The sequence below is a fragment of the Xiphophorus maculatus genome, chromosome 14, assembly GCF_002775205.1.
Source record: "Xiphophorus maculatus strain JP 163 A chromosome 14, X_maculatus-5.0-male, whole genome shotgun sequence".
Taxonomy (NCBI): Eukaryota; Metazoa; Chordata; class Actinopteri; order Cyprinodontiformes; family Poeciliidae; genus Xiphophorus; species Xiphophorus maculatus.
Genome location: NC_036456.1, coordinates 5109468 through 5132144, shown reverse-complemented (window position 1 = coordinate 5132144; position 22677 = coordinate 5109468). Strand labels below are relative to the sequence as shown.

Here is a 22677-nt window from a genome sequence, read left to right as displayed (position 1 = left end):
TACCAAAAGTAATTTTTCCTTGTCATTTTTATAGAATCACAACTTTCATTTTTGTTTTTAGACAATAAAACTTTATTTAAAAAATGGAAGATGGATATAATATTTTTTACTGGATCTTAACATTAGGCATAACATTATAAAAACAGTACTACTGGTACTTTTAGTGTCTTTTTACTATGGAAATTCAATGCAATTTTCCCTAGAAAATCTCCTCCCCCCCAGAAAAACTGGTAAAACCTGCATTTCTTTTCATATGCATATTTAAAAACATTGGTTGGTTCCTTTTCCATCTTCAGAAAGAGTTTTGAGAGCCACTGTGGAACATCCAGAGAGCGATTTGCAGCTCTAGAGTCACAAATTGCAGACGTGAGCTGTTCGGCAAAACCAAAAACGGTGCTGCAATTTATTCATCTGTACTCTGCTCTTCATGTAAGTGTGACCTCTTGCTCCAGCCTTATTTGTCAATCTATAGCATCTTTATTAATATCTAAAATGTCTTGTTTACGCTGCTATTTTACTAAAAAAAAAAGTCAAAGCAGGGGCCACAAGTTAGCTGGTGCCTACAAGGCCTATGCACAGCGTGTATATATGTGTTGTTGATGATGTTTTGTTCCTGACCAAATAAAGTTGAATGAATATATTAGAACTTTAAAAAAAAGGATTTGTTTTTTGTGTGAAAAAGTATCAGTTACTATCAACTGTGGTGTTACATTTACCTTTTGCTCAATCAGAAGGAACCACACAGACATGCTGTCTCTTGCCTGTTACTCAGCAGACCACAGAGGGTCAAAGTTCAGCATATTTCTTTAACAGGATAGCACCTCCACCAAGCTAGCAAGCTCATGTTTTGCTGCTGTTGCATGCAAAACATGAGGTAAATATTAATGTTTAAAAACTTAAAGAGCATTCAAAATGTTAAAAGAGAACAACTTTTCTGTTGTATGTACTTAATACTCTCTATTAAATCACCTCGGTTTGTCTGTCTCTCTTTTTTAAATATTATTTTTTTCTTTCCTCATTAGCAGATTCCAGACTATTGTCTATAAGACTTGATAACACTTTAGCAGGGTGTGTTCACTGACCGCAAAAAAAAAATCAGACAAAGTGAAGCTGAAAATGAACTAATCACAATCAACAGCCAGATTTTCTGTGATCTTTATTCTTCTTATGCTTAACCTCAAAGTGAAGTGATATTCATATTTATAAAATAAATTGATATTTTCTTGGTTATGTTTCAGGAGATTTTGGGATTTTTTGTGATAATCTCAACATCATGAACTCCACCACGAGTTTATTCCTAAAACAAGTTTGAGACTTGTGATGAAGTGAAGGTTGCTATAGTGACTTTACAGATAAAAGTATTTCAGTCATGTTGGTAAAGTGACATTTTTTGAGTATTTGATTGAGATATTGCAAACAATTGCCTCCATTCAGGACATCTCATCCCAGCGCTGCGTGTCCCGAGGCCGAAACATCATCAGTGACCCCTCACACCCCCACCATGGACTGTTCTCCCTGCTGCCCTCTGGAAAGAGGTTCCGCAGCATCCGGTGCAGGTCCACCAGGTTCCGAAACAGCTTTTTCCCACTTGCCATCAGACTGCTGAACTCTTAACTGGACTGCACTTAAAATCTGGTCTCCACTTTATACCTTGCACATGTACAGAGCTAAGTAACTTCCTTTTCACTGTCAGTCCTGCACTTTATATTTTATATTTATATTTATATTTTATACTGTATTTTATTTTATTCTGGAGTAACCTCACAACATTGGAAGCTCAAAACATTGTCCTGAGCCGTATGCAACGAAATTTCGTTCTGTATACACCCTGTGCATGCAAAATGACAATAAAGTCAGTCTAAGTATAATCAAATATGCAGTTAGGAAGTCAGCCAGCAGAGAGCAGCAAAGTCATTCCTGAACTGCCTTAGAAGTTAACACACATTGTAAGAGCGGTGTGGTTGCGATGCTAGAGGGCAAAATTAGCTCATTTAAAAAAAAAAAAATCTGAATAGAGGTGAAGCTGAAGATTTTAACCCTCTATGGCATGGCGTTGCCCTCAGGCAACAAACCACATAGCTGTACCTCACATTGCTCCTTTATTTTATTTTTTGGGGGGCATGATTTTTGACATATTTTTGTCCAAAAAAAAGTTTTTTTATGAATATAGTTTTTGTTTGATTTGTATTTCATTTCTCATAATCAGTGTAGACAATCTTGGTGTTCTAGACCAATGTTACCCTGAGGCAACAAACCCAAATCTGGTTCCAGGAGGTGTCAGAGTCCGATTTTATGATTGACATGTAATTAGGGACCACCAAGCTCCCAAAGAATGCAGGAAAATATTTCTTCCCCACAAAAATAAAAAGTCATGCCATAGAGGGTTAAGAATTCAGCTGGAGCTCATCAGGTGATCGTCTCTGTTCAAAATGTAGAACGTGAACCTACAGAGGGAAGTTCTAGCATGTGCTGCGGTTGGCTGACATAAAAAGTTCTCTGTTGAAGTTTTTGAAGTTCAGCCGCAACATATCACAGTTTCTCAGCTCGGTTTGCCTGAGGACTGTCGCCCTATCAGTGCAGTGACTGCATTAAAACAAAAGCCTTTTACAATAAAGCTGGTAATCGGTGAGGACATTGTTGTTTTGTCCTCACCGATTACAAAACGACTAATCAGCGATGGTTTGTAATCAACGCTGACTACAGTGATCAAATTTGAGCCAATTGGTCTCTTGGTAATAAAGTGGCGTTAATCTCCGGTTGGTGACTAATATAGCAAGTTTAACAGACTTAAAAATACAACAGCAACAAACAAACAAACAAACAAACAGAAAAGGAGCAGTTCTCGCTCTGGCCCTGCCTGCTAGCAGCGACCTCAGCCCCAGTGGTTCAGTTAAAGCCCCGCCGCTCCTCCGTCCTGACAGGATGTCTGTGCGGTTGTAGCTTGTTCCTGCTTTCAATAACACATCTGGGCCATCGGTTCTTGTCACGACCTGTGATTTGAGTTTTGTATTAGAAACCAACGCAGTAGTCATGTCTCTAGTGACACAATAAACTAAAAAAGATGACTTTGCACCACCGCTGCAGCTCATACAGTAGGAGTTTTGGGCCACAAATTTTACTTTCTTTCCTGTGCATCTCCTTGTATTCTAGCTAAATATGCCGCTACCTTTTCTGTTCTAATTTAGTCATCTTATGACAGTTGAGCAGTGCTGCCGATGTGCCCAACTATGGCCATTTGTTTCCATTGTTCAGCATTACAGAAATCCACAGACTACATATCTGGACAGAACTGACCTGAATGTACTTTAGTAAAACCTCAAGCGCAGTGGAACAAGCAGCAGTCCTGTTACCACGGGGTGGTGGCCCTCTGCGCCTCTGACCCATTTTAGCCAACAGGAAAACAACTGTTTTGTGTTTGACAAATTAAGAAGAACAAAAAGGCTCTGAAATATTTTCATTTCCAAAAACAACCCACCGCCTGAAAAACCAGAACAGCTTTCTGCCTTTGTTCACTATGCTAAACTACTCTAATATGTAACAGTAAAATTTACTCAACCGCTCAGAAGACATTTTTAACTTAAACTTGAAAACTTGATTATTTGTTATGCACTAACAAATAGCGTCCCTCTCTCAGCAAACATAAACTTAAAATGGTGAAAGCTGAATCACTGAGCAGCTTGGCTCGGGTGTGCTATGAATTTTCCAAATTAAAATGTAAGATTCACCATTTTTCAACAATTTCAAATGTTCAATTGAATTGCGATATGCATTGTTTTCTGGTCGTCCTATTGATACTGATTAGACTTTCCTCAAAACAGCAACAACAACAAAAAAACAGACTACAAATGTGAAAAACTGTACAAAATCTTTTGTTAGGGACTGTATGTGTCAGCTGAGTTTTAATCTGAGCTGTTTTTGTTTGCATTTTAGTTCTTTGTTTCCACCTTATATTCATCCATCACGTACAGAGAAGAGACGCTGACGATCTCCATTACGCTTCTCTGAATCTCAAAGAGAGGCGATGAACGTCACAATCAAGAAGATGAACTGGTCGGCATCTGTGTGTACTCCAGTGTAAAGCGGAAAAAGAAATGAGAGTCCAAAAAAACATCTGAGAAATGACAATAAATCCTGATGAAACTGAAGATTGTTGGTCTTTTTTCCCCCCACTCTTAGGTTATGTTCTGAGTGAATCAGCAACATGCTTCAGGATCTCTAAACCTCACCAAAATACAGACACAGCAGAACTGCAGCGGTGTCCTAAAAATATCTTCATAATAATAGCTTACTGTACATGTATTTACCCCTGTGGTAAAGGCGGTGTGACCTACAGTCAGGTAAGTTTCCAGTGATGGAAACAAGCTCTTGCTGAGCTAAAGCATAAGAAGGTTAGCATAAAGCCTCCAACCACAGTGACCTGTTTAAGTGTGATGTTGAAGGACCTGCTGTACAAGTTAGGTAAATGAGTCTGGCCTTTGAGAAACAGTGAAGTTAGCTCAGTTATTCCGAATTGATAGGAAAAATCATTTCTGGTTGCACTTTGCTTCAAACTCACGTAGAAAGACAGCAAATATGAGAAAAACTGAATCTTTTGCCAATATCAAAAATAGCATAACATGTAAGTGGCCTCTACTTGTTTGGTACTTTCTCCAGTCCAGAGGACTCCAGAATGTTTTATTCAGTCATTCATGCAATGATGCTGCTGAGATCCATTGTTGCCACAGCTGCCATACAAACGGTGCTACTGGTACCAAAGAAGGGAGGTGAAGCGTCCAAACACACCACAACTGAAATGAAAAAAAAAACTCTCCAATTACAGGACAAACTCCTAGAGTAACCTCCTGAGCCACTATCACCCCAAAAACCTTTGAGTGGAAAACTGACATTGCCCAATCACCCATCAGCACATGAAGCATCATGATTTCAGGAAGCTTTTCTCCAGTAGCAAGAAGGAAGTTGGTCAAAGGTCAAGAGAAGACTGACTAAATGTAGGAAATGGTGAAACGAAAGGCTCAACACGAGGAATATGTTAGCGTTCCAGCAGAACAATGGTCCAGACCTTTAATGGAATTATTTTTAGTCAAAGTGAATTCTTGTTTGAGTGGCCCAGTCAAAGTTTATTTTCAGAATGTTTATGGGGGTAGAATTGAGTTGTTTATCCACACGTGATCTGTCTGTAAGTGATGAGAAAAACTTGTAGAAAAATGTGGCGTACCACTGAGGTCAGGAAGACAAGCGGGGCGACGACACCGTCTCTTTCAATAGCCTGTTAGCGCTGACATCCAATCTCATTCGTCTCTTTAAGTTCCCTCTTCCAAAGTCAGTTTAGAAAATCCAAATACATTAAAAAATATTTAGACATCATTCACAGCTTTAGGTTCCAAACAACTTTACCGAATTTCTACAGGGTTTGTAAATTGAAAACTAAAAATACTATCACTTGTTCTGGACATTAAATGTTTTTAGCATGAATATTAACTACAGACACAGAACATGTGAGTGTTCTGACATTTATGGTGGGCCAATCGTACACAGTCTTGTCTCTTGAAAGTGGAGCAACCAAAAAGATCTTATCAGTGAAGCAAAACCCCTTAAAGAAAATGGATCTTCCAGTGTGTGCTGGCTATGCGACATGTCTGCTTTTGGGGAACCTGAGTAAGTTGTGCGACGTTTTCTGTTAGACTCTGATGCGTTTCTGCTCATCAGAAACACTTACTATTCTTAAATGTTTCCTTTCCAGTGTTTGCGGCAGGTCTGGCACCGTCATCGTCAGGTTTAGGTTTTGAAGCCGTCAATGTTGGCCGGGACGTGACTTTGAAATGCTCCTATCAGGAAAATTCTGCAATAGGCGTTTACTGGTACAAACAAAGTCCGGGACGGAAACCACAGCTGATGTCGGAATTCTTGAAACATGCTAGGAACGGCTCTATGAAAAGTCCGTTTAACAACGATCCACGGTTTCAGCAGGATACAGGCGTCGGCAAAAACAACTTGAAGATCTCAAATGTCCAGACGTCAGACTCGGCCGTTTACTACTGTGTAAGTGGCCACTCGTTCCAGTTCGACTTCTTGGAGGGCATCACTGTCCAGGTAAAGGACTTAGCATTAAACCTCCAGACGTCAGTCTACCAGTCAGAACTCGAAACCATTCATACAGGAGATTCTGCTGTGCTGAACTGTACTGTGCACACTGGGATCTGCGATGGAGAACACAGAGTTTATTGGCTAAAAAACTCTGATGAATCTAGTCCAAGAATCATTTATGCGCAAGGGGACAGGAGAAACCAGTGTGAGATGAATCCAAACAGTCAAAGTCACACCTGTGTGTACAACCTGCCACTGGAGAACCTGAACGTGTCTCACGCTGGGACCTACTACTGCGCGGTCGCCGCCTGCGGATACATCCTGTTTGGAAACGGGACCAAGCTGGACTACAAGGGTAGTAGATCGTTTAGCAAACACAGCTTTGCGCGATGAGTTGAGGCGGTTGTGAGATCTCCTAACCTCTGTCTCCTTACAGAACACCTGGACTCTCCTGTCCTGCTGTACGTGTTGACAGGAACTTTGGCCTTCGTCGTTGTTCTGATGGGTCTGTTGGCGTACACATCCCACAAACTGTACAAGACGAAGAAACGCAATCGTGAAGGTGTGTCACATACTTTGTAACTTATGATACATGTTAGACCAAAGTGATGTGGGCAGAAGACAGGGAACTGTTATTATTATTGAGCTAACAAGTACACTTGATTGACCTTAAATAATAACAATAATAATAATAATAATAATAATCTGTTCTTTTTATATAATCAGTTATGTTATGGAATTCCACAATTTAGCAAAAAAACCAGAGACCATAATGCTGGTTGCTCGTGTTTAATCACTCATTTATCTACCAACAGTTCTGAGTCGACTGTAAGATCGAATACATTTTATGCCCATTAATAACTGACAATGGCTGGTTAACAGGTGCTCCATTCCCATCATTCAGCGCTTTTGCACTTATAACAAACTATTCATGTCTTCTCTATCTTTTCTTGTCATGGTTCCTTATTTTTTTTTGAAGAGGACCTAATTGCTGCCAAAGCAACTATTTAATCCTTTAAATCTTACCAATAGATTTGCAATGGTCATTTTGCTCCAGTACTTAAATGACGGTTTCATTAGACAACAAAACATGATTTAAACAGTGGATCTGAACTGTGAACTGGTATTTTAATGTTGCCTCTTGAGTGAAACGGCTTCTTCCTCCCTGAGCGGCCTTCCAGCCCAGGACCGTGCAGAACTCTTTCCACCGCAAAATATAAAACTCTCCTCTGAGCTAAAGTTGGCGTCTTCACGAGGCCTTTTGCTTTTGTACGCAGACGGGTTTTGGTACACCAAAACACAAAATAGTAACTGGACATCGCCATGGTGTTCATACCTGTCTGAACAGATGAGCACGACACTCTGTGGCATCTGTAAATTCAATCAATCAATCAATCAATCAATCAGATTTGTATAGAACCTATTTGATTCACCTGATTGTGATTTTATTTTTTATTTAAATCTCGCCATGATGTCACACAACATCACAACACAGTGAAACAAAAAGAAACAAAAAAAATTCTCCTAAAACTGATCTCTCATCATCCAGACATTCAGAAAGTAGAAATAATCTTTTTTAATCCTCCCTGAGCTGCAAGGGGAAATGTTTAATCTGATGCAGTAAACCGCATTGAGAAGGTAAGAATAACAATTTTTAAAAAAATAGCCGGTGCATTAGTTTTGGCCCTCTAGACGTATGTTTATAGAAGCATTTTACCTGCTAGATAAAGTGTTTAAAATAAAAACAAGAAGAATAAAACACCTCCCCCTTTTGTTTCACTTAAACAGATCCTCCAGAGAGATCTTCAGCTGCTGCAGCTCCAAAAGCCCAAGTGAGTATTTCATCTACAACTACAAGCAAAGTCAAACAACAAACAAATGTGACATATATCTAGTATGCAGTGTACAATAATCTCTTCTTAGTTGTTAAATTTCTTAAATAAAAACCGGTGTTTACAAAATTGCCTTGATGGTGGGGAAGGTTTCTCAACAACCGTCATGAAAAGACAAAACAAAAAGACGTTCCTTTACAAAGCTTTGTGCAACTTGTCGCAAGATATGTTGTGAAAACTCCTCTTTTCTTACAAGTAGGATTCTGCGGAGGCAGCTGACCTCCACTACGCTACGGTCAGCGAGAAGAAGAACGCCATCAGCTCAAGGAGGCAGAGTGAAGCCAGCGATGTGTGTACATACTCTACTCTAAAGCAGTAGAGCCGGACGTGGCGAACATGTGGCTTTCCTTCATTTTGAAAAAAATTTAAAATAAATAAATGAAATCCGACATCCTCTACAGTATCAAGCAAATGCTCTCCGTGTTTCTGATCAATGTGTGTTGAATAAAGAAGAAGAAAACCAACTGGTCTCAGTGTTGGGAGGTTTCAGGAAGAGAGCGTGCAACAACCTGGGCGACCTCGAAGACTGCAGAGGTGGCTCAGGGAACATTTTACTGTAAAAGCAAAACCACTGACATTATGTATGGATGTAGAGCAAGTCAATATGTGCTGAAGCGACCGGTGAGGTCGGCAACTCTTCACAGGCCGCGCATGTTGGACCCCCCCTGTGCTATTCGTGGTCTCAGGCAGGAAGTCTCTGCAGTCGTTTGATGCCTTGCAGATTCAAAGTGTGACTCTGACTAAAAATACAAGAAACTCAAAGCTGAGCGAAAACTAGTTTTTGATAGAAACTGAGTTAAGTGACAACATGTAATAAAGAAACATTATAGACGCTGTTCAACATTTCTAAAGTTTTTTCAGGCTACGGTTTATTTGTTACACTGATGTAGAGCGATGTGAAAAGGTTTTTAACCCCTTACATACTTCCTGTTGTTGCTGGATTATTATTTTTTTTATTTCAGTCGGACAAAGATGATCTGAGTAAATGCAAAAGACAATTTTTTTTTACAATAAAAACAAAAAAAAAAACAATCCTTTTGGTAAAGCTGAGTTAGGGGACTTTGTTGTGTTTGGCTACATTTTCAGTTTTACCAGCCAACCTCAGGTTTGATCACTTCCTGGTCTTAAGAATTAAAAAAAACATCTAAGTAGAAGATTTTTTTTGAACATTTTATACATTTGCTGTACAGAGAAATGGATCGTGTACCGAGCTGAAGTATCTCTTCAACTTCCTGTGCGGTCTAGACTTTGTAGATTGGATCTCAATATGGTTTATGTGAAACGGATATGCATATTTATGAGCCTTTTTTTTTTTTTCTTCTGTCTTTGTGGTTCAAGGGAGGAAATCTTTGCTTTGGTGCCGTCAGGTGCAGCTTCTCGCTTACTTTGTACCCAGAATAACAGAAATAAAGGACTTTGTGGTTTTGTACATCAGAGCAAATATCACATGTCATTAATTAAAACGTAAAGCTGCCTATGTGATGGTTACAGTTTGATTCAAAAACAAAGGACTTACTGAAGATCCATTAAACCCGACATCAAACCTAAAATGGGATGGATGGAAAAAAAAAAGAAAACTTACTTTTGCTATTTATGAAGATTTTTATTTCATACGTTTGACAGTGTTCAGATCGATCCTAACCACAACACACATCAGCTGGATTTGAGCGCCCCCTTGTGTTTGGTAAAGTAACACAAGGAGGCTTATATTACTGAGCATAACACCTGCTAAGTAATATAAGTACAATATATTTTATTTTGAAAAAGAGAAAAGAATTAGGTTATGGTTAAGGAATTTGAGCAGTTTTTGAATAAAATGAAGGTGAACTGTGTCATTTTGAGATTTTATTTTTGTTTGATTCTGGATTTAAACACGTTTCTGAATACATGTCAGTATCGCTAACAATGCTAACATGGTAAAAAGGTCACATTTTTTTGTACAAAAGCCATTAGGCTTTGGGGAATTTTATGATAAAGTTTGACTAATTTTATTTTGCGTCTAGCTGGTTACATAAAAAAAAAATAATCAAAAATTCATCAAGAATTGACCAAAATATTTTCAGCGTCGTGTCTTCATGTGGAATCATATTATTTTACGTCGATGTGCCTGGATCAAACATTTTCTCAAAGCAAAGCTAAAATCATTCTCAAGACATATCTGAGAATATTTTGGTCATTTTCTGAATAATGGATTTTTTGTATTTCCTATATATGTATATATTTTTTAAATGAATACTTCTTTGAACTTGACACCAGCTTGATGTTATTCCACTTGTAGATATGACCTTATGAAAATATTTTGGTAATTTATTGATAAAAATTTTATTTTGTATGAATTTATTAATTTCGGTATAAAACGTTTAATGGCTCACTCCATTGAAACAAAACTTGATCCAGGGGCATGGACATAAGAAAATATGAATTAATCTGCAGACATGACCACTTGAGAATGTATTGGTAATTTTTTATTACCAATTATGAATTTTGCTTTAAATTGTGGTAAGTTGTGGTTATGTTGTGAAATAGTAGTTGACATGAGTATTTAACGCCAATCTGGGGGGAATCAAAGGATCATGTGAAGCCCATGTACTTCCCATGTAGTTCAAGGGTCGTACGCTACATCACCAGCCCTAACCTTTGACACAAAGCATGATGGATCCATATTTCTGAGCCTTCTGTCTGAATGTCACTGCAAAAACCAAGACTGTAAACGCTTTTCTTGTCCAGATGTTGTTGAGTCTGTGCATAATTCTGTCTGTTTCCTTTCCTTAGCTGACATCAGTGGTTTTCTGTTGCTGTGTCCCATCTGAGTTTATATGTGCGCTGTGCATTTAAAGACGATGCTATATACTTTGGTTGCAGCAAGTTGTTACTTGACCTTCTGTTGCCTCTCTATCATCTTCTACCAATTTGCTGATTCTCCTCTTACATTTCACATCAGCTGTTGCTCACTGGAGGCTTTTGAGGGGATTTAAACTTCAACTAATGGCTGTCCAAGAAAATAACACCAGCGGAGCGGTTTCTGAAATGCTCCGATGAACCTGCATTGCACCAACAACACTGCAGCTTAGTTGCGTCTAATCCATTGTGAGATATGATCGTTTCCCTCGTCATAATGTTGTCGTTCTCATCTAACAAAAGGGCTGCAGCCTCAGGCGCCCTGTCTACGCAGGTCTGATGTGTTTGTTTGTTTTTTGTTCATTGGATGGACTTAAGTAAAGTAAGGTGTGACATTTACATCTATGAAGATGGTTCCCTAGTTAGAAACAGTTTATTGCTAAAGGTTATAAGTTTACAAAATAGCTGTGCTCAGCTTCAACTCAAATTCAGTTTTGTTAAAAGTTAAAAAATATATAGTTTTAAAAATCAGTAGAAAAACATTCACTCTCTCACCTAAAGCTGCGCAGAACTAAACTTTTTTCTCGTCCACCTGACCAAACCGGTCATTTCTCTTTCGTTTTTCTCTTCTGCATTTGAAAATTGAAATGGGAGGATCCTTTTTGAACTTCAGGTACTTGGGTTTTCACACTGCTACTGTATGTGGCTGTGATAATGAGACCATGTTCCATTTGTAGCCACTCAGCGGGGTGACAAAGTGCGTTTCATTCAATGCAGGATGACTCTTTCAGAGGCTCTTGTCTGTCTCTCATGTGTTTTCTTATGGAACAAGGGTAAGTAACGCATTAGCTATTAAACCACTTTATATCTGGTAACATTTAAATATGACTTTCTCCTTTATTTTAGCCGAGATGAATGATTTGGAGACATTTGTGGATCACAAGACAGGCTTTGTATTGGCTGATGTTGGTGGCAACTTGTCTCTACAATGTTCTTTTGACGAAGAAGAGGCCAGTTATTTTTGGTACAAGCAATCCCTGGGACAGAAACCGCAGCTGATCTCCATGAGTTACAAATTACAGAAAGAAAGTACTTTTTACGGGAGGTTGAAAGACGACCCACGATTCAGTCTGGAAACTGAAGTAGGGAAGAGTCGGTTAAACATTTCCAATTTGCACTCTTCAGACACAGGAACATACCTCTGCGCCAGCAGCCTTTCAGTCCTGCTCAAGTTTGTGAAGGGTGTGACAGTTGTTGTGAAAGATTCAGCGGTGGGAGGCGAAGCTTTGGTCCGCCAGGCGGCATCTGAAACCGCACGGCCAGGGGACTCCGTGACTCTGAACTGCACGGCCCAAACTGGGAGCTGCCGGGGAGAACGCAGAGTTTACTGGTTCAGAAAGTCCTCAAAATATGATCCAGGACTCGTTTACTCCCGTGGAGCCACGGCGGACCAATGTCTAACAAGTCCCGACACGCATACTCACACCTGTCTGTACAAACTGCCAATGGAGAACATTAAAAAGTCTCACGTTGGGACTTATTACTGCGCTGTTGCCTCCTGTGGACGGATAGCGTTTGGAAACGGGACGAAATTGGAATTGGAAAGTGAGTCGTTTCACTGAATAATTGCTTTTGTTCTTTTTGCTTGTCTGGAGAAGAGAGAAGCTAAAACTTTGGGGTTTTGATGCTTGGATCTGCAGGTGAGGCGGTATCGCTGGGGTATTTGGCGTATTTCTTATGTGCAGCTGTGATTTTCACCATCGTCCTAAATGTTTTGCTGGCCATCAAACTGTACAAGGAACACAAAGACAGCTGCCAAACCTCAGGTAACTGCTGGTTTTGTATTCGGGTTATCCACATTTCCTCATTTTAAAAAATGTCTCCGTCTTTCACAGTATTTCAAGGAAAGTCTTTGTTTTGTCCAGCTGCAGATGGAGAGGTAAATACAACTGAATGTGTTTAGTGAATACCAAAAATGCACGTCTCTTCAACATGTCCTGATCAGATAACTATGTTTGGAAGGAAAATTTGTTCATAATCTCTGATGTGTCCTGTTATTAGGAAGACGGTCTCCATTATGCTGCTGTTAACGTGAACCAGCCCACCCGATCAAGAAGACAGAAGAAAAGTCAAGAGACCGAGTGTGTTTACTCCTCTATGAAACAGTAGATTGAGCAGATTTTTGTCTTAAATGTGTTTCAGTTGGCAGGTTTGGAGTTTAAATGATTATGTATAAAGAAACTGAGTTTGATGCCCCGGACCTATTTCATCCCAAACTTTACATTCCTGGCTGATGTCTTGAAATGTCGCTTCAGTGTTTCCACGTATTGTGGGAAACGCACCAGTTCTTCCAGCTGGAAAACAGCAACATACTGGGATTCTGTCACACTCGTCCCTTAACGTTGGGACAGTACTGTGAGATTTGAAAGCTTCTCTCATTTTACTCACAAATAAAGCAATTGTCGTATGAGTAAACAAATCAGTTGTTGTTTGGAGCATGTTTCGAAAGGTAATGGCCGTTAACTGTATTTGCAAACTTTATTCTGTCTCTCTTGTTCTGCTTTCAAGTGATAGTTTCTTCCTCTGTGAGCGGACTGTTAGCCCACAGACCTCATAGATAATGATACTACTTTTACCAATTTCTAGCTAGCATCTTCACAAGATAATTTTCTTTTTTTTTCTTGTTGTGTTGGGTTTCATACTCACAAATTGTACAAAAACACATTTCTCCACGTCCTTCCTGAAGTGTGCAGCCGTTGGCTCTTGCTGCTAAAACAAATTAACGTGGTTTGATGATCATCCCAGTTGATAACAAGCTTTGAAGAACCTGTTAAAAAATATAGCAAAGCAACATTCTGTAAATATTTCTACTAATAGAGATATTTATAAGTATAATATTATTTTATTCATTAGCAAGTAAGTGAAGATGCGCTCCAATCTGCAGGTTTCTTTGAACAGACAAGCTTTTACCAATTTACCAAATTTGGAAAATATCTCAAAGGACCCTTTACCATTATTTAAATATATGTTAAAAATATATACAAGTTAACTTATCCTGTGTAAGTATAAAACAAAAATATTGTAAATATTGTAATTACATCACTGCTGCCAGCCTTACATGGACCATCTGACAATTTAATCTAAAATATTTTATTTAGACATTTTTGCTGAATCTAGGAACTTTATATTGTTCTCTTATTATATGCAGTACAGACCAAAAGTTTGGACACACCTTTTAATTCAATGAGTTTCCTTTATTTTCATGACTATTGACATTGTAGATTCACACTGAAGGCATCAAAACTATGAATAACATGTGGAAATATGCACTAAACAAAAAAGTGTAAAACAACTGAAAATACTCCTTATATTCTAGTTTCTTCAAAGTAGCAACCTTTTGCTGTGATTACTGCTTTGCACACACTCTGCATTTTCTTGATGAGCTTCAAGAGGTCGTCACCTGAAATGGTTTTCACTTCATAGGTCAACCTGCCCTGTCAGGTTAATAAGTGGGATTTATTGCCTTATAAATAGTCATGAAAATAAAGAAAACCCATTGAATTAGAAGGGTGTGTCCAAACTTTTGGTCTGTACTGTATATATATATATATATATATATATATATATATGGGATGAAGATCCAGTGTTTCCTTGTTAATAAAACAAGTAAACACTTGTTTTATTAACACTTTTATTAGTCACTTGTTAATAAAACAAGTGATTAATAAAACATAGTGTGAAATTGATCCAAAATACATGAGTAAATCACCTCCGAAAGGATTCATTAAGTGTAAAATCAGCTTCTTCCTTAGCAATCTCAGTTCCCTGAGCTAAATAAATCCAATGTAAACTCAGTGGGACGACCAGAAAAGGGAGTCGCATGACAGAGAACTCTCTTAGCTTGGATGATTTAGAGGAACTATGCAAATCGGATTGGTTAAAGATCTGCATTGGTTAAAGATCTGCTTTTATGTCTGCCCCAACTTTGTTAAACGGTTCACAAAGTCTAAGTGCTGTCCAAATGACTTTGTGACAACGCTACTGTCAGAAGTAAAGATTACTCCTTTTTAAGACTTTCCAAAAACTATGTTATGGGGCCTACAAACATTCAGTGGTTCTACAAATATATATCTATGTATGCGTGCGAAACAGATTTTTAAGTAAAATAAAACACAGAAGCATCTCATGATGTGCAAATCAAGTAAATCTAATGAGCATTTGTTACGCAGGGCCCATAGTTCAGTGACACTGATGTTGATCTTCATCTCAGTGAGAACTTTTAAATGACTTTCATGACTTCTGACGGCATCTTAACCAATTCTGTCATCACATCTTCCTGTCTGCTGCCCAGCGTTAACACCAGGAAGGCTTACTGACTCCCTCCTCATTTCTGATTGGCTGGTAGCATCCAGCTCACTCATGAGAAAGTAGAACATGTTGAGAGATTGTATCAGTCCAGCGCAACCATTTAAACATAATGACTACTCTGAAGATTTTCTATCTGTTCTTGGCAACAGTTGGTATGTAATAACATATTTTTTTTCATTTTTAGAATATTTAATAAGTTTGCAGCTGTAACAAATGGCCACTTTTGATTTTCTCCTCAAATCTCTCTTTAGCTCCTTCGGCAGCTTTGGCGCCGTCGTCCCCTTTGGACTTTAAATCCGTTCGCGTTGGCCAGAACGTGACCTTGAAATGTTTCTACCAAGGCAGTAATGGACCGATCTTTTACTGGTACAAAAAAAGCATGGGGGAAAAAGCCCAGCTCATGTCTGAGTTCTACAAACACAAACAAAACGGCTCTCTTCACAGCGACCTGATCACCGGCGATCCACGATTCAAACCGGAACCCGGCAGCGGCGAATTCCACCTGAAGATACTGAATGCGCAAGTGTCGGACTCGGCCACGTACTACTGTGTCAGCCTGTTTTCCCATGAGTTTGACTTCTTGGAGGGCATCGATGTCCATGTGGAAGGCCCGGGCTTGAAAACCGAAGGCCTGTCGGAGTCGGAGAACGCCCGGCCGGGCGGCTCTGCGACGACACACTGCACGTTACGAAATGGGACCTACGATGGAGAGCACGGCTTTTACTGGTTCAAAGGCTCTGAAGACTCTTTCCTGAAACTAATTTACACCCACAAAAGCAGCGGCAATATGAGTGACAAGAAAGCAAACACAAAAACACACAGCTGTGTGTTCGTCCTGCCCCTGGATGCGTCTCAAGCTGTGGACTACTACTGCGCCGTTGCCTCATGCGGACAGATAGTGCTCGGAAACACAACTAACCCGGACTTAACATGTGAGTACCGATATCATAGTTTCTAAATTAAACCTATAAAATCGTTTCAATTTGTCCTTTCAAAATAAAAGACAAATAAGAACTCTATCTGTATCGTCTCCTTCTATGCAGACGACTCAGTTACCATTTTTCTGAGTGCAGCCTGTGCGTTCACCTCTGCCCTCAGTCTTTTACTGGCTTTGTTGGTGTGCAAAATCACTAAGAAGACAAAATGCATATCTTCAGGTGACACAATATTCAACTGTTTTTGATTTTACTTTTTTTAAAATTATAAATAATTGACGTTGTCATTAAACAAACATTTCCTTTGTCACAAGCAGAGTCCCAACCAAAGCACCCGTCAGCACATGTGAAGGTGAATTAACCTTTAACATTTAAGCTTCGTCCAGTCACAGTTTTCCTGCATGTTGCAACGACTATAAACACCTTTTTCTTTTTTTTTTTTTTGGAAAGAGCTATCACACTGCAGTAGCCGTGGCGACCGACAGCTCGATGAGACAGAAGGATGGAGTCTGGAGTGAATGTGTTTACCACAGATATTAGAAGGTAGACATTTTGGTATTTGTGTCTCTGAAGACGTAATACTGAGTTTGTAGAAGAAGTCTGAGGTTTTTGTTTTGCAATTCCTTTGATACTATTATCGGCACCTGAAGCTCATCGGTTACAGAATGAACTCCTGCCTCTTGAGATGTGCAGAAACCTTTAATTTAGGGCTGAAAAGATTTTGGTGTACTGATCTAACAACCCGACTTGAGAACATTTGGTTCTTTTATGCATTTGATATTTGTATTTTAACTGTATTCTTTTAATGCAATGCCTTTACGCTTATCTGGGTTTTTTTCATGTGTTACCCTGGACGTCCTGGAAAGCATTTTGAAAGTGATTTCTGTTTGAACGATGCTGCATAAATAAACTTGCCTTTCCTTCGCGAGTTTTCCTAGCAATGTTTGTTTTTGCCAATCGTTTTTATTGATCCCATTTGAAAAAGTGACGTGAAAACCGAATGTGGAAGTGCAACGAGAGGACGGCTGGTACCACAGTGTGAGAAGGGAAAGGTTTGTTTCTTTACTGGATAATTATCACAATAGATCCATTCAACTAAAGCATAAGCTACAAATTATGACTGATGATTGTTTTTCTCAGAGAGAAAATCTCTTCCCTGTGCTTTCAGTTGTCATGGAAATAGATCCTTTTGTGCTTTTTTCTACACTGTTGAATGAGTCAACAATTATTTATGTATAACCCTGAATAGGTATACATAGAGTTACTGGCTTCTTTTGAGTTATTAATGCTATTAATTGAGAGTGAATAACAGAATACATAACAAAGAAAACACTGATTCCGTTTTAATGAGTTCCTTGTAGTTTCTCATTGTACTCAGTATGGATCAATAATCAATAAGCGCTAGCAAACAAATTATGTTGAGATTTGGCACAGAAAACTCTGGAGTCAGCCATAAACCCTATCAAGAGATCAATAGACCTGTGATTAGAAGCACATGATGTTTTTTTTAAACACTTAAAAATCTCTGTTTCCAAATTAACCAAAAATCCAAACTGTGCTGCGTTCGCCTAATCTGCCAAGTACATCAGTCAAATGGAGGCGGAACACCGAGAGTCGAGGCATTTTCTCTACGCCTGGAGACAAGCGTCTGTTTTGACTTTCACAGGGATCAGATGTAGAGATAACCTATTTCAGAACACTTGCTGTCCTACATGTTTCTATGTCTGTGGTTGAGAGGCTGCTTGTAGCATCGGTCCTGAGATGTTCTGCATTTTTTATAACACCTGTGTCAATGCGCAGCATAGGATTGATTCATCAATGCTCTGAAGAAAAGTGATAGCTCTGACCTCATCTCAAATGAGTAATGAATTTACGGCAAGTGTTCATTTTTAGGAGCAGTTATTTTTCACAACCCTTGCACTCAAATTCAAGAGCTTGGTTTCCACTCTGTGTGTCGGCACCCAGCGGTGGGTCAAAGTATTATGCACACATATTTGCCTTTTTGATTACCCAGGATTGATGATGTTTATCACCATCCTTCCTTAACCATGTAAACTGAACACCCATTTTGCCAAGTTAACGTCCATTATACTGCGCAGAACCTGCTGCACTGAGGGCTTGGAACCTTTTGTAGATCTGCAGGTACAACAGAGAAAAAAAGATTAATGTACCTGCAGATTCTGTTTTTTCTAACTCACTTTTATCAGATAGCATGTGAGGATTTACTAAAGAGGAACAACAGCCTCGTAGTGTTTTCAGGAGAGTAAAAATTGAAATCTGTCGACATTTCAGACTTATCTAAAGCCAAAAACATACGTAAATAATAAAGCAGATAAGATAAAATGATAGAAGAACTGGTTAATGTTGAGATGTTGAATTAGCCGGTGAACTATTAAGATGAACTAATTCAGTTTTATTCTATTTGAACTGAACTTGGAACTGATACTTCTTAAATGTGATGGGGGGATAGAAAAGTGTCATTCTACTATACAAGTCGGTTTGAACATATTCCTTGTACTTTATGTGTTTTCTATAATTAGTTGCTAGTACAGAATGTGTGTTATGATATTTGGTTCTACTTTCGTTGAAGCAGCACATTCTGTGTAAACCGTAAAAACAAGTTGAATTTCAAAGTTTGGAGAAATCAATGCAACAGCTGGTGCTGAATGATCAGCTCCTAAAATTCAAACGTCAACACCCCGGCAAGGTTTAATTGGTAAAAAATAAATAAAAATTTCTACCCTGTGTCATTTCTCCTGCTTGCTTGTTTCACACTAAAACCCATAAAGGTCACATTTTGCTGCCCTAACTACTGGAAGACAAAACAAGGCCAAACTCCCCACAACAAGTCTGAGTCATTCAGCTGCTTTAAATAACCACTTTTTTTTTCTTGCTATATTGTTTCCTCAGGAATCAGCAAATCAGGCTTTTCTGTGCTAAACTTTATGAACCAATCATATCAGAGCTGATAGATGTGGCAGAATGTAGAACAGCCTGGTGTTGGTACGTCTACGCATGGTCATTTTCTGCCACTTCAGTAGGCTTGGCTGCTGCAAATAAGTGGAAGTGCAAAAGCAGAAGTGGAGATGGCTTTCTTTGCGACCGTGCTCCTTCTCTGTTATCTGTGTGAGTACAAACAAAAAAATGTAGATTAGGAAAATCTCTTTTTCTCCCTCTTTGTGCACAAACATGATGATTTCCTCTGTGTTTCGTTGCAGGTGAAGCAGAGCCCAGTGACGTCTCTCAGCCCGTTTCGGTGCGAACACTGAAGCTCGGAGAATCGGCGACCATCGAATGCTTCTTAAAGAGTGTCATTTATAATAGAGTGTGGTACAAACTGACAGCAGAGAGAAGACTGCAGGTGGTTGCAACTTATTCTTCTCGCTACAATTGGAGTGCAGTTGTTGACGAACTGAAACATCGTTATTCAGTTCATTCCAATGGGATCAATAATCACTTGACCATAACAGCAGCGTCTTGGGATGATGCTGGAACTTACTTCTGTGGAGTTCTGCGGCTGAATGACATTCAGTTTGGGTCAGGAACCTTGTTGATGCTACAAGGTATTCAGTCTATTCTCATATCCACTTAGTTTTAGTTGGACCCACAAACGGCTCTTCTGATCACAGCTGATCTGATTTCTTTCTCCAAGGCGTGAAGCTGAACCACTCTGTGGTCCAGCCGCCGAAATCCCAGCCAGCCGGGTCGGAGGACGCCGTGCCTTTCAGCTGTACTTTCCACGCCGCTCAGTGCACGGCAGAGGACACTGGGGTCATGTGGCTGAAAACCTCTCAGCGTTCCGCGCCAGAAGTCATTCACGTGTCTCGGAAAGCAGACGACTCCTGTAAGAGGACCGAGCGCGGGGAAACGACCTGCGTGCACAAGCTCCTCGTCAGAGACGTCGACTCCGACGGAGGGGGAACTTACTACTGCGCCCCCACCGTGTGTGGACAGACACAGTTTGGAAATGTGTCCATGGTTTTTAACAGTAAGAGAATCGCAAAATATATGTAATGTTTATGACATTGTTGGTTTGATTTTATGTGGAAAATATGTATCAAAAAAGTCAAATAACATACAACAGAATAGGCGCTCAATGTAAAATTAAGTGTAAATAGTTTAACAGTCAAGTCTCTATCTAGCAGTGCACTTTAAATTGGTTTAATAACAAAAAAGAAATTCTATAAATTTGCAAATCCCAGCTAATCTTTGAACAATACAGTATAATTAAAAAAAATGTTTATTTAACTAAGTCAGATCATCCTGTGAAATGTAGATTTACTGCATACAAAGCCTTTATATGCATTGAATTTGAAGATGATGGCTTACGAACAAGATTCAAAAATGTGTTTTATTCCATATAACATTTCTGATAAAAAAGACATAAAGTTTGTTATGTCCATATCATGACCCACACGAGTCTTATGGAAAACTGCTGACTTAACAGTTTTCCAGTAGAAAGTGACTGACACAATCTATAAGAAGGGTAAGTCGCAGTGAACCATTCTGAACTAGCTGCCTGCTCACACATTGCTATATTAAAACATTTTAATTCAAAGTTAAATAAGATCCAAAGTCTGGTAAACAAAGAAAGAAAAAGTTCACAAACAACATAGAAGCAAAACGCATTCAAGAGATGTAGAGAGAAGTTATAACTGAGCGCAGGACACCAACAGAATTAGCCTCACTTACTGTAATTAATCACAATGACAACATATTTCACTAAAAATGTGAGAGTATTTAAAATTTCCACTATTTCGCCACATTTTAATATGTTACCTTCTCGATGACGTCATGATTTATTCACTATGTGTCCTTCTGTTTGAAGGTGGCCTGAATCCAACTGTTGTTGTACTGGTGACGTCAAACATCATTTTTGGAATCACGACTCTCCTCCTGTCCTGGATGCTTTGTAGATCCCGGAGGAAAGCTTCTGCTGGTGTGTAAAACTACGTGCAAAATGGCATAAATGTTGCTTCTGCATTGAGTTGAGTTGATCTGAGGTTTTACTTTTAACCCATCTCCAGGGGCCCCTAAAAGAACTTTTGCTGATCAGGTGAGCTCACCTTTTCACGTTATGCTATATGTAAATTTGAATGATTATTTCATACAAGCGCCTCTTACAGACTGCAGAATCCGTCGTCTATTCGAGTGTGTCTTCGCCCCACCGAATCGTCGATTGCCGATCGTCCACAGCGACGCACAGCGGTGTGGTTTATTCTGACACTAGAAGCTGAAGAACAGAACCATCTTGGACTAAAGACAAAGAAGAAATACTGAATATTGTTGAATACATGTCTTTAAATAATGTATTGTAGTATAATGTTAGTAGTGAAGCATAACTGACCAAGATAGCAACGGAAAAATCAAGAATGTCATAGAGATGGTGATAATTAAATATCTGTTATGCATTGACTAGTACAGCAATCGCTATGGAAACTCTGAACCTGCTTGAACGTGTGTTGCTGTTGATGTTTTGTATCATGTTTGGGTTCTAACACTATGATTTATTTGTGAAAGTCCTATAAAGTTTTACCATTGTTGTCTTAAAGCATCAGACGAGGACAGTGTGAAAAGTGGCCGTGGAGTTGCAAGGCAATGTAAGGCTGTGGAGGAGACGGCATGGATGGGAAGGAACAGAAAGGGATAGAGCATGAGGAGATGATTGAGAATGAACCACACACACACACACACACACACACACGCACACACACACACACACACACCCACACACACACACACACCCCTGTAAAAAAAACATAAAGAAGCAGTGTGGAGGATTGGGTTTGCAATACGTCTCAGGATTTCTGCTCCCCAATATTTGCTTTATTTCTTATAAGTTGATTGTTCAATAAACACTTATTGACAGATTTGTGTTTAACCTTTTTGTTAAATACATACAAACAGTAGATTTTATTTTATTTTTTAAATGCTGTTTTAATACCACAAGTAAAAATCTTTTGTTTTAAAGTTATGGCCTCGCATTATTATTCTGTGCAATCAACAAACTGCTAAACACTGACTTTTTGCTAAAAGTATTGCATGCCATTTCAGTTTGGCCTCTCCAAACCAAGCTCCCAGGGTGAGTTGGAAAAACAGCAAACTCCTGGTTTGGAAACAAAGTAAAAGAAAAAAAATGGTAATATGTGAAAAACATATTTCTAACCTTCCTAAAAACGTACTTTTAAAATATTCTGTTTTTTTAAGTTGACAGTTACTCAGAACAAGCCATTTTATCGACAAGATAGTTTTTCTGAATGAAATTTGCAAAAAAGCAGAATAATCTGTTGTGAGTAAACTTAATATTTATTCAAAAATAGTAAAATACAATTATTTTTCGTACCCCTCAAGGGGGTCTTTTGTGGGCTCTGGTGTCCCTTATATGACAGTAGACTGACAGGAAATGGGGAAGCAGAGGGGGGAAGACATGCGGCAAATGTCGTCAGGTCCGGGAGTCGAACCCGCGACGGCCGCGTCGAGGACTCAAGGCCTCCAAATACGGGTCGCGCTAACCGCTACGCCACAACGGCACGCCCCAAAATACAATTATTGCGATTTTG

The 22677-nt window shown here is 39.2% G+C and overlaps 4 protein-coding genes across 6 annotated transcripts; all 4 read left to right on the top strand.

Moving 5' to 3' along the window:
- Positions 1-5600: 5600 nt before the first annotated feature.
- LOC102218639 (immunoglobulin kappa light chain-like) lies at positions 5601-8265 on the top strand. The gene is made up of 5 exons (XM_023345802.1): positions 5601-5664; positions 5753-6439; positions 6521-6646; positions 7873-7916; positions 8173-8265. Exons 1-5 carry the CDS (start codon positions 5601-5603, stop codon positions 8173-8175), a joined length of 924 nt encoding a protein of 307 aa, XP_023201570.1. The 3' UTR covers positions 8176-8265.
- Positions 8266-11560: 3295 nt separating this feature from the next.
- LOC111605758 lies at positions 11561-13293 on the top strand. Of its 3 annotated transcripts, none has more exons than XM_023345797.1 (5): positions 11561-11647; positions 11721-12419; positions 12515-12640; positions 12740-12753; positions 12880-13293. In XM_023345797.1, exons 1-5 carry the CDS (start codon positions 11593-11595, stop codon positions 12907-12909), a joined length of 924 nt encoding a protein of 307 aa, XP_023201565.1. In that variant the 5' UTR covers positions 11561-11592; the 3' UTR covers positions 12910-13293. The 3 variants fall into 3 exon arrangements, with proteins under 3 accessions (XP_023201565.1, XP_023201564.1, XP_023201563.1); XM_023345796.1 differs by having other exon boundaries at positions 12876-13293; XM_023345795.1 differs by having other exon boundaries at positions 12710-12753; positions 12876-13293.
- Positions 13294-15291: 1998 nt separating this feature from the next.
- On the top strand, positions 15292-16657 carry LOC102218126. The gene is made up of 5 exons (XM_023346638.1): positions 15292-15334; positions 15434-16114; positions 16226-16339; positions 16435-16469; positions 16568-16657. Exons 1-5 carry the CDS (start codon positions 15292-15294, stop codon positions 16655-16657), a joined length of 963 nt encoding a protein of 320 aa, XP_023202406.1.
- Positions 16658-19189: 2532 nt separating this feature from the next.
- On the top strand, positions 19190-21757 carry LOC102217877. The gene is made up of 6 exons (XM_023345801.1): positions 19190-19243; positions 19336-19680; positions 19770-20105; positions 20946-21056; positions 21145-21173; positions 21244-21757. The coding sequence occupies exons 1-6, from the start codon at positions 19204-19206 to the stop codon at positions 21352-21354; spliced, it is 972 nt and encodes a 323-aa protein (XP_023201569.1). The 5' UTR covers positions 19190-19203; the 3' UTR covers positions 21355-21757.
- The last annotated feature ends 920 nt before the right edge of the window (positions 21758-22677 follow it).

Coding starts and splice junctions, on each gene's coding strand:
- LOC102218639 (XM_023345802.1), top strand. CDS start 5,601: ATGGATCTTCCAGTGTGTGCTGGCTATGCGACATGTCTGCTTTTGGGG. Junction 6,440..6,520: donor GACCAAGCTGGACTACAAGG/GTAGTAGATCGT, acceptor GTCTCCTTACAG/AACACCTGGACTCTCCTGTC. Junction 6,647..7,872: donor GAAGAAACGCAATCGTGAAG/GTGTGTCACATA, acceptor TCACTTAAACAG/ATCCTCCAGAGAGATCTTCA.
- LOC111605758 (XM_023345795.1), top strand. CDS start 11,593: ATGACTCTTTCAGAGGCTCTTGTCTGTCTCTCATGTGTTTTCTTATGG. Junction 11,648..11,720: donor TGTTTTCTTATGGAACAAGG/GTAAGTAACGCA, acceptor CCTTTATTTTAG/CCGAGATGAATGATTTGGAG. Junction 12,420..12,514: donor GACGAAATTGGAATTGGAAA/GTGAGTCGTTTC, acceptor TTGGATCTGCAG/GTGAGGCGGTATCGCTGGGG.
- LOC102218126 (XM_023346638.1), top strand. CDS start 15,292: ATGACTACTCTGAAGATTTTCTATCTGTTCTTGGCAACAGTTG. Junction 16,115..16,225: donor AACTAACCCGGACTTAACAT/GTGAGTACCGAT, acceptor CCTTCTATGCAG/ACGACTCAGTTACCATTTTT. Junction 16,470..16,567: donor ACCCGTCAGCACATGTGAAG/GTGAATTAACCT, acceptor TTTTTTGGAAAG/AGCTATCACACTGCAGTAGC.
- LOC102217877 (XM_023345801.1), top strand. CDS start 19,204: ATGGCTTTCTTTGCGACCGTGCTCCTTCTCTGTTATCTGT. Junction 19,244..19,335: donor GCTCCTTCTCTGTTATCTGT/GTGAGTACAAAC, acceptor GTTTCGTTGCAG/GTGAAGCAGAGCCCAGTGAC. Junction 19,681..19,769: donor AACCTTGTTGATGCTACAAG/GTATTCAGTCTA, acceptor TCTTTCTCCAAG/GCGTGAAGCTGAACCACTCT.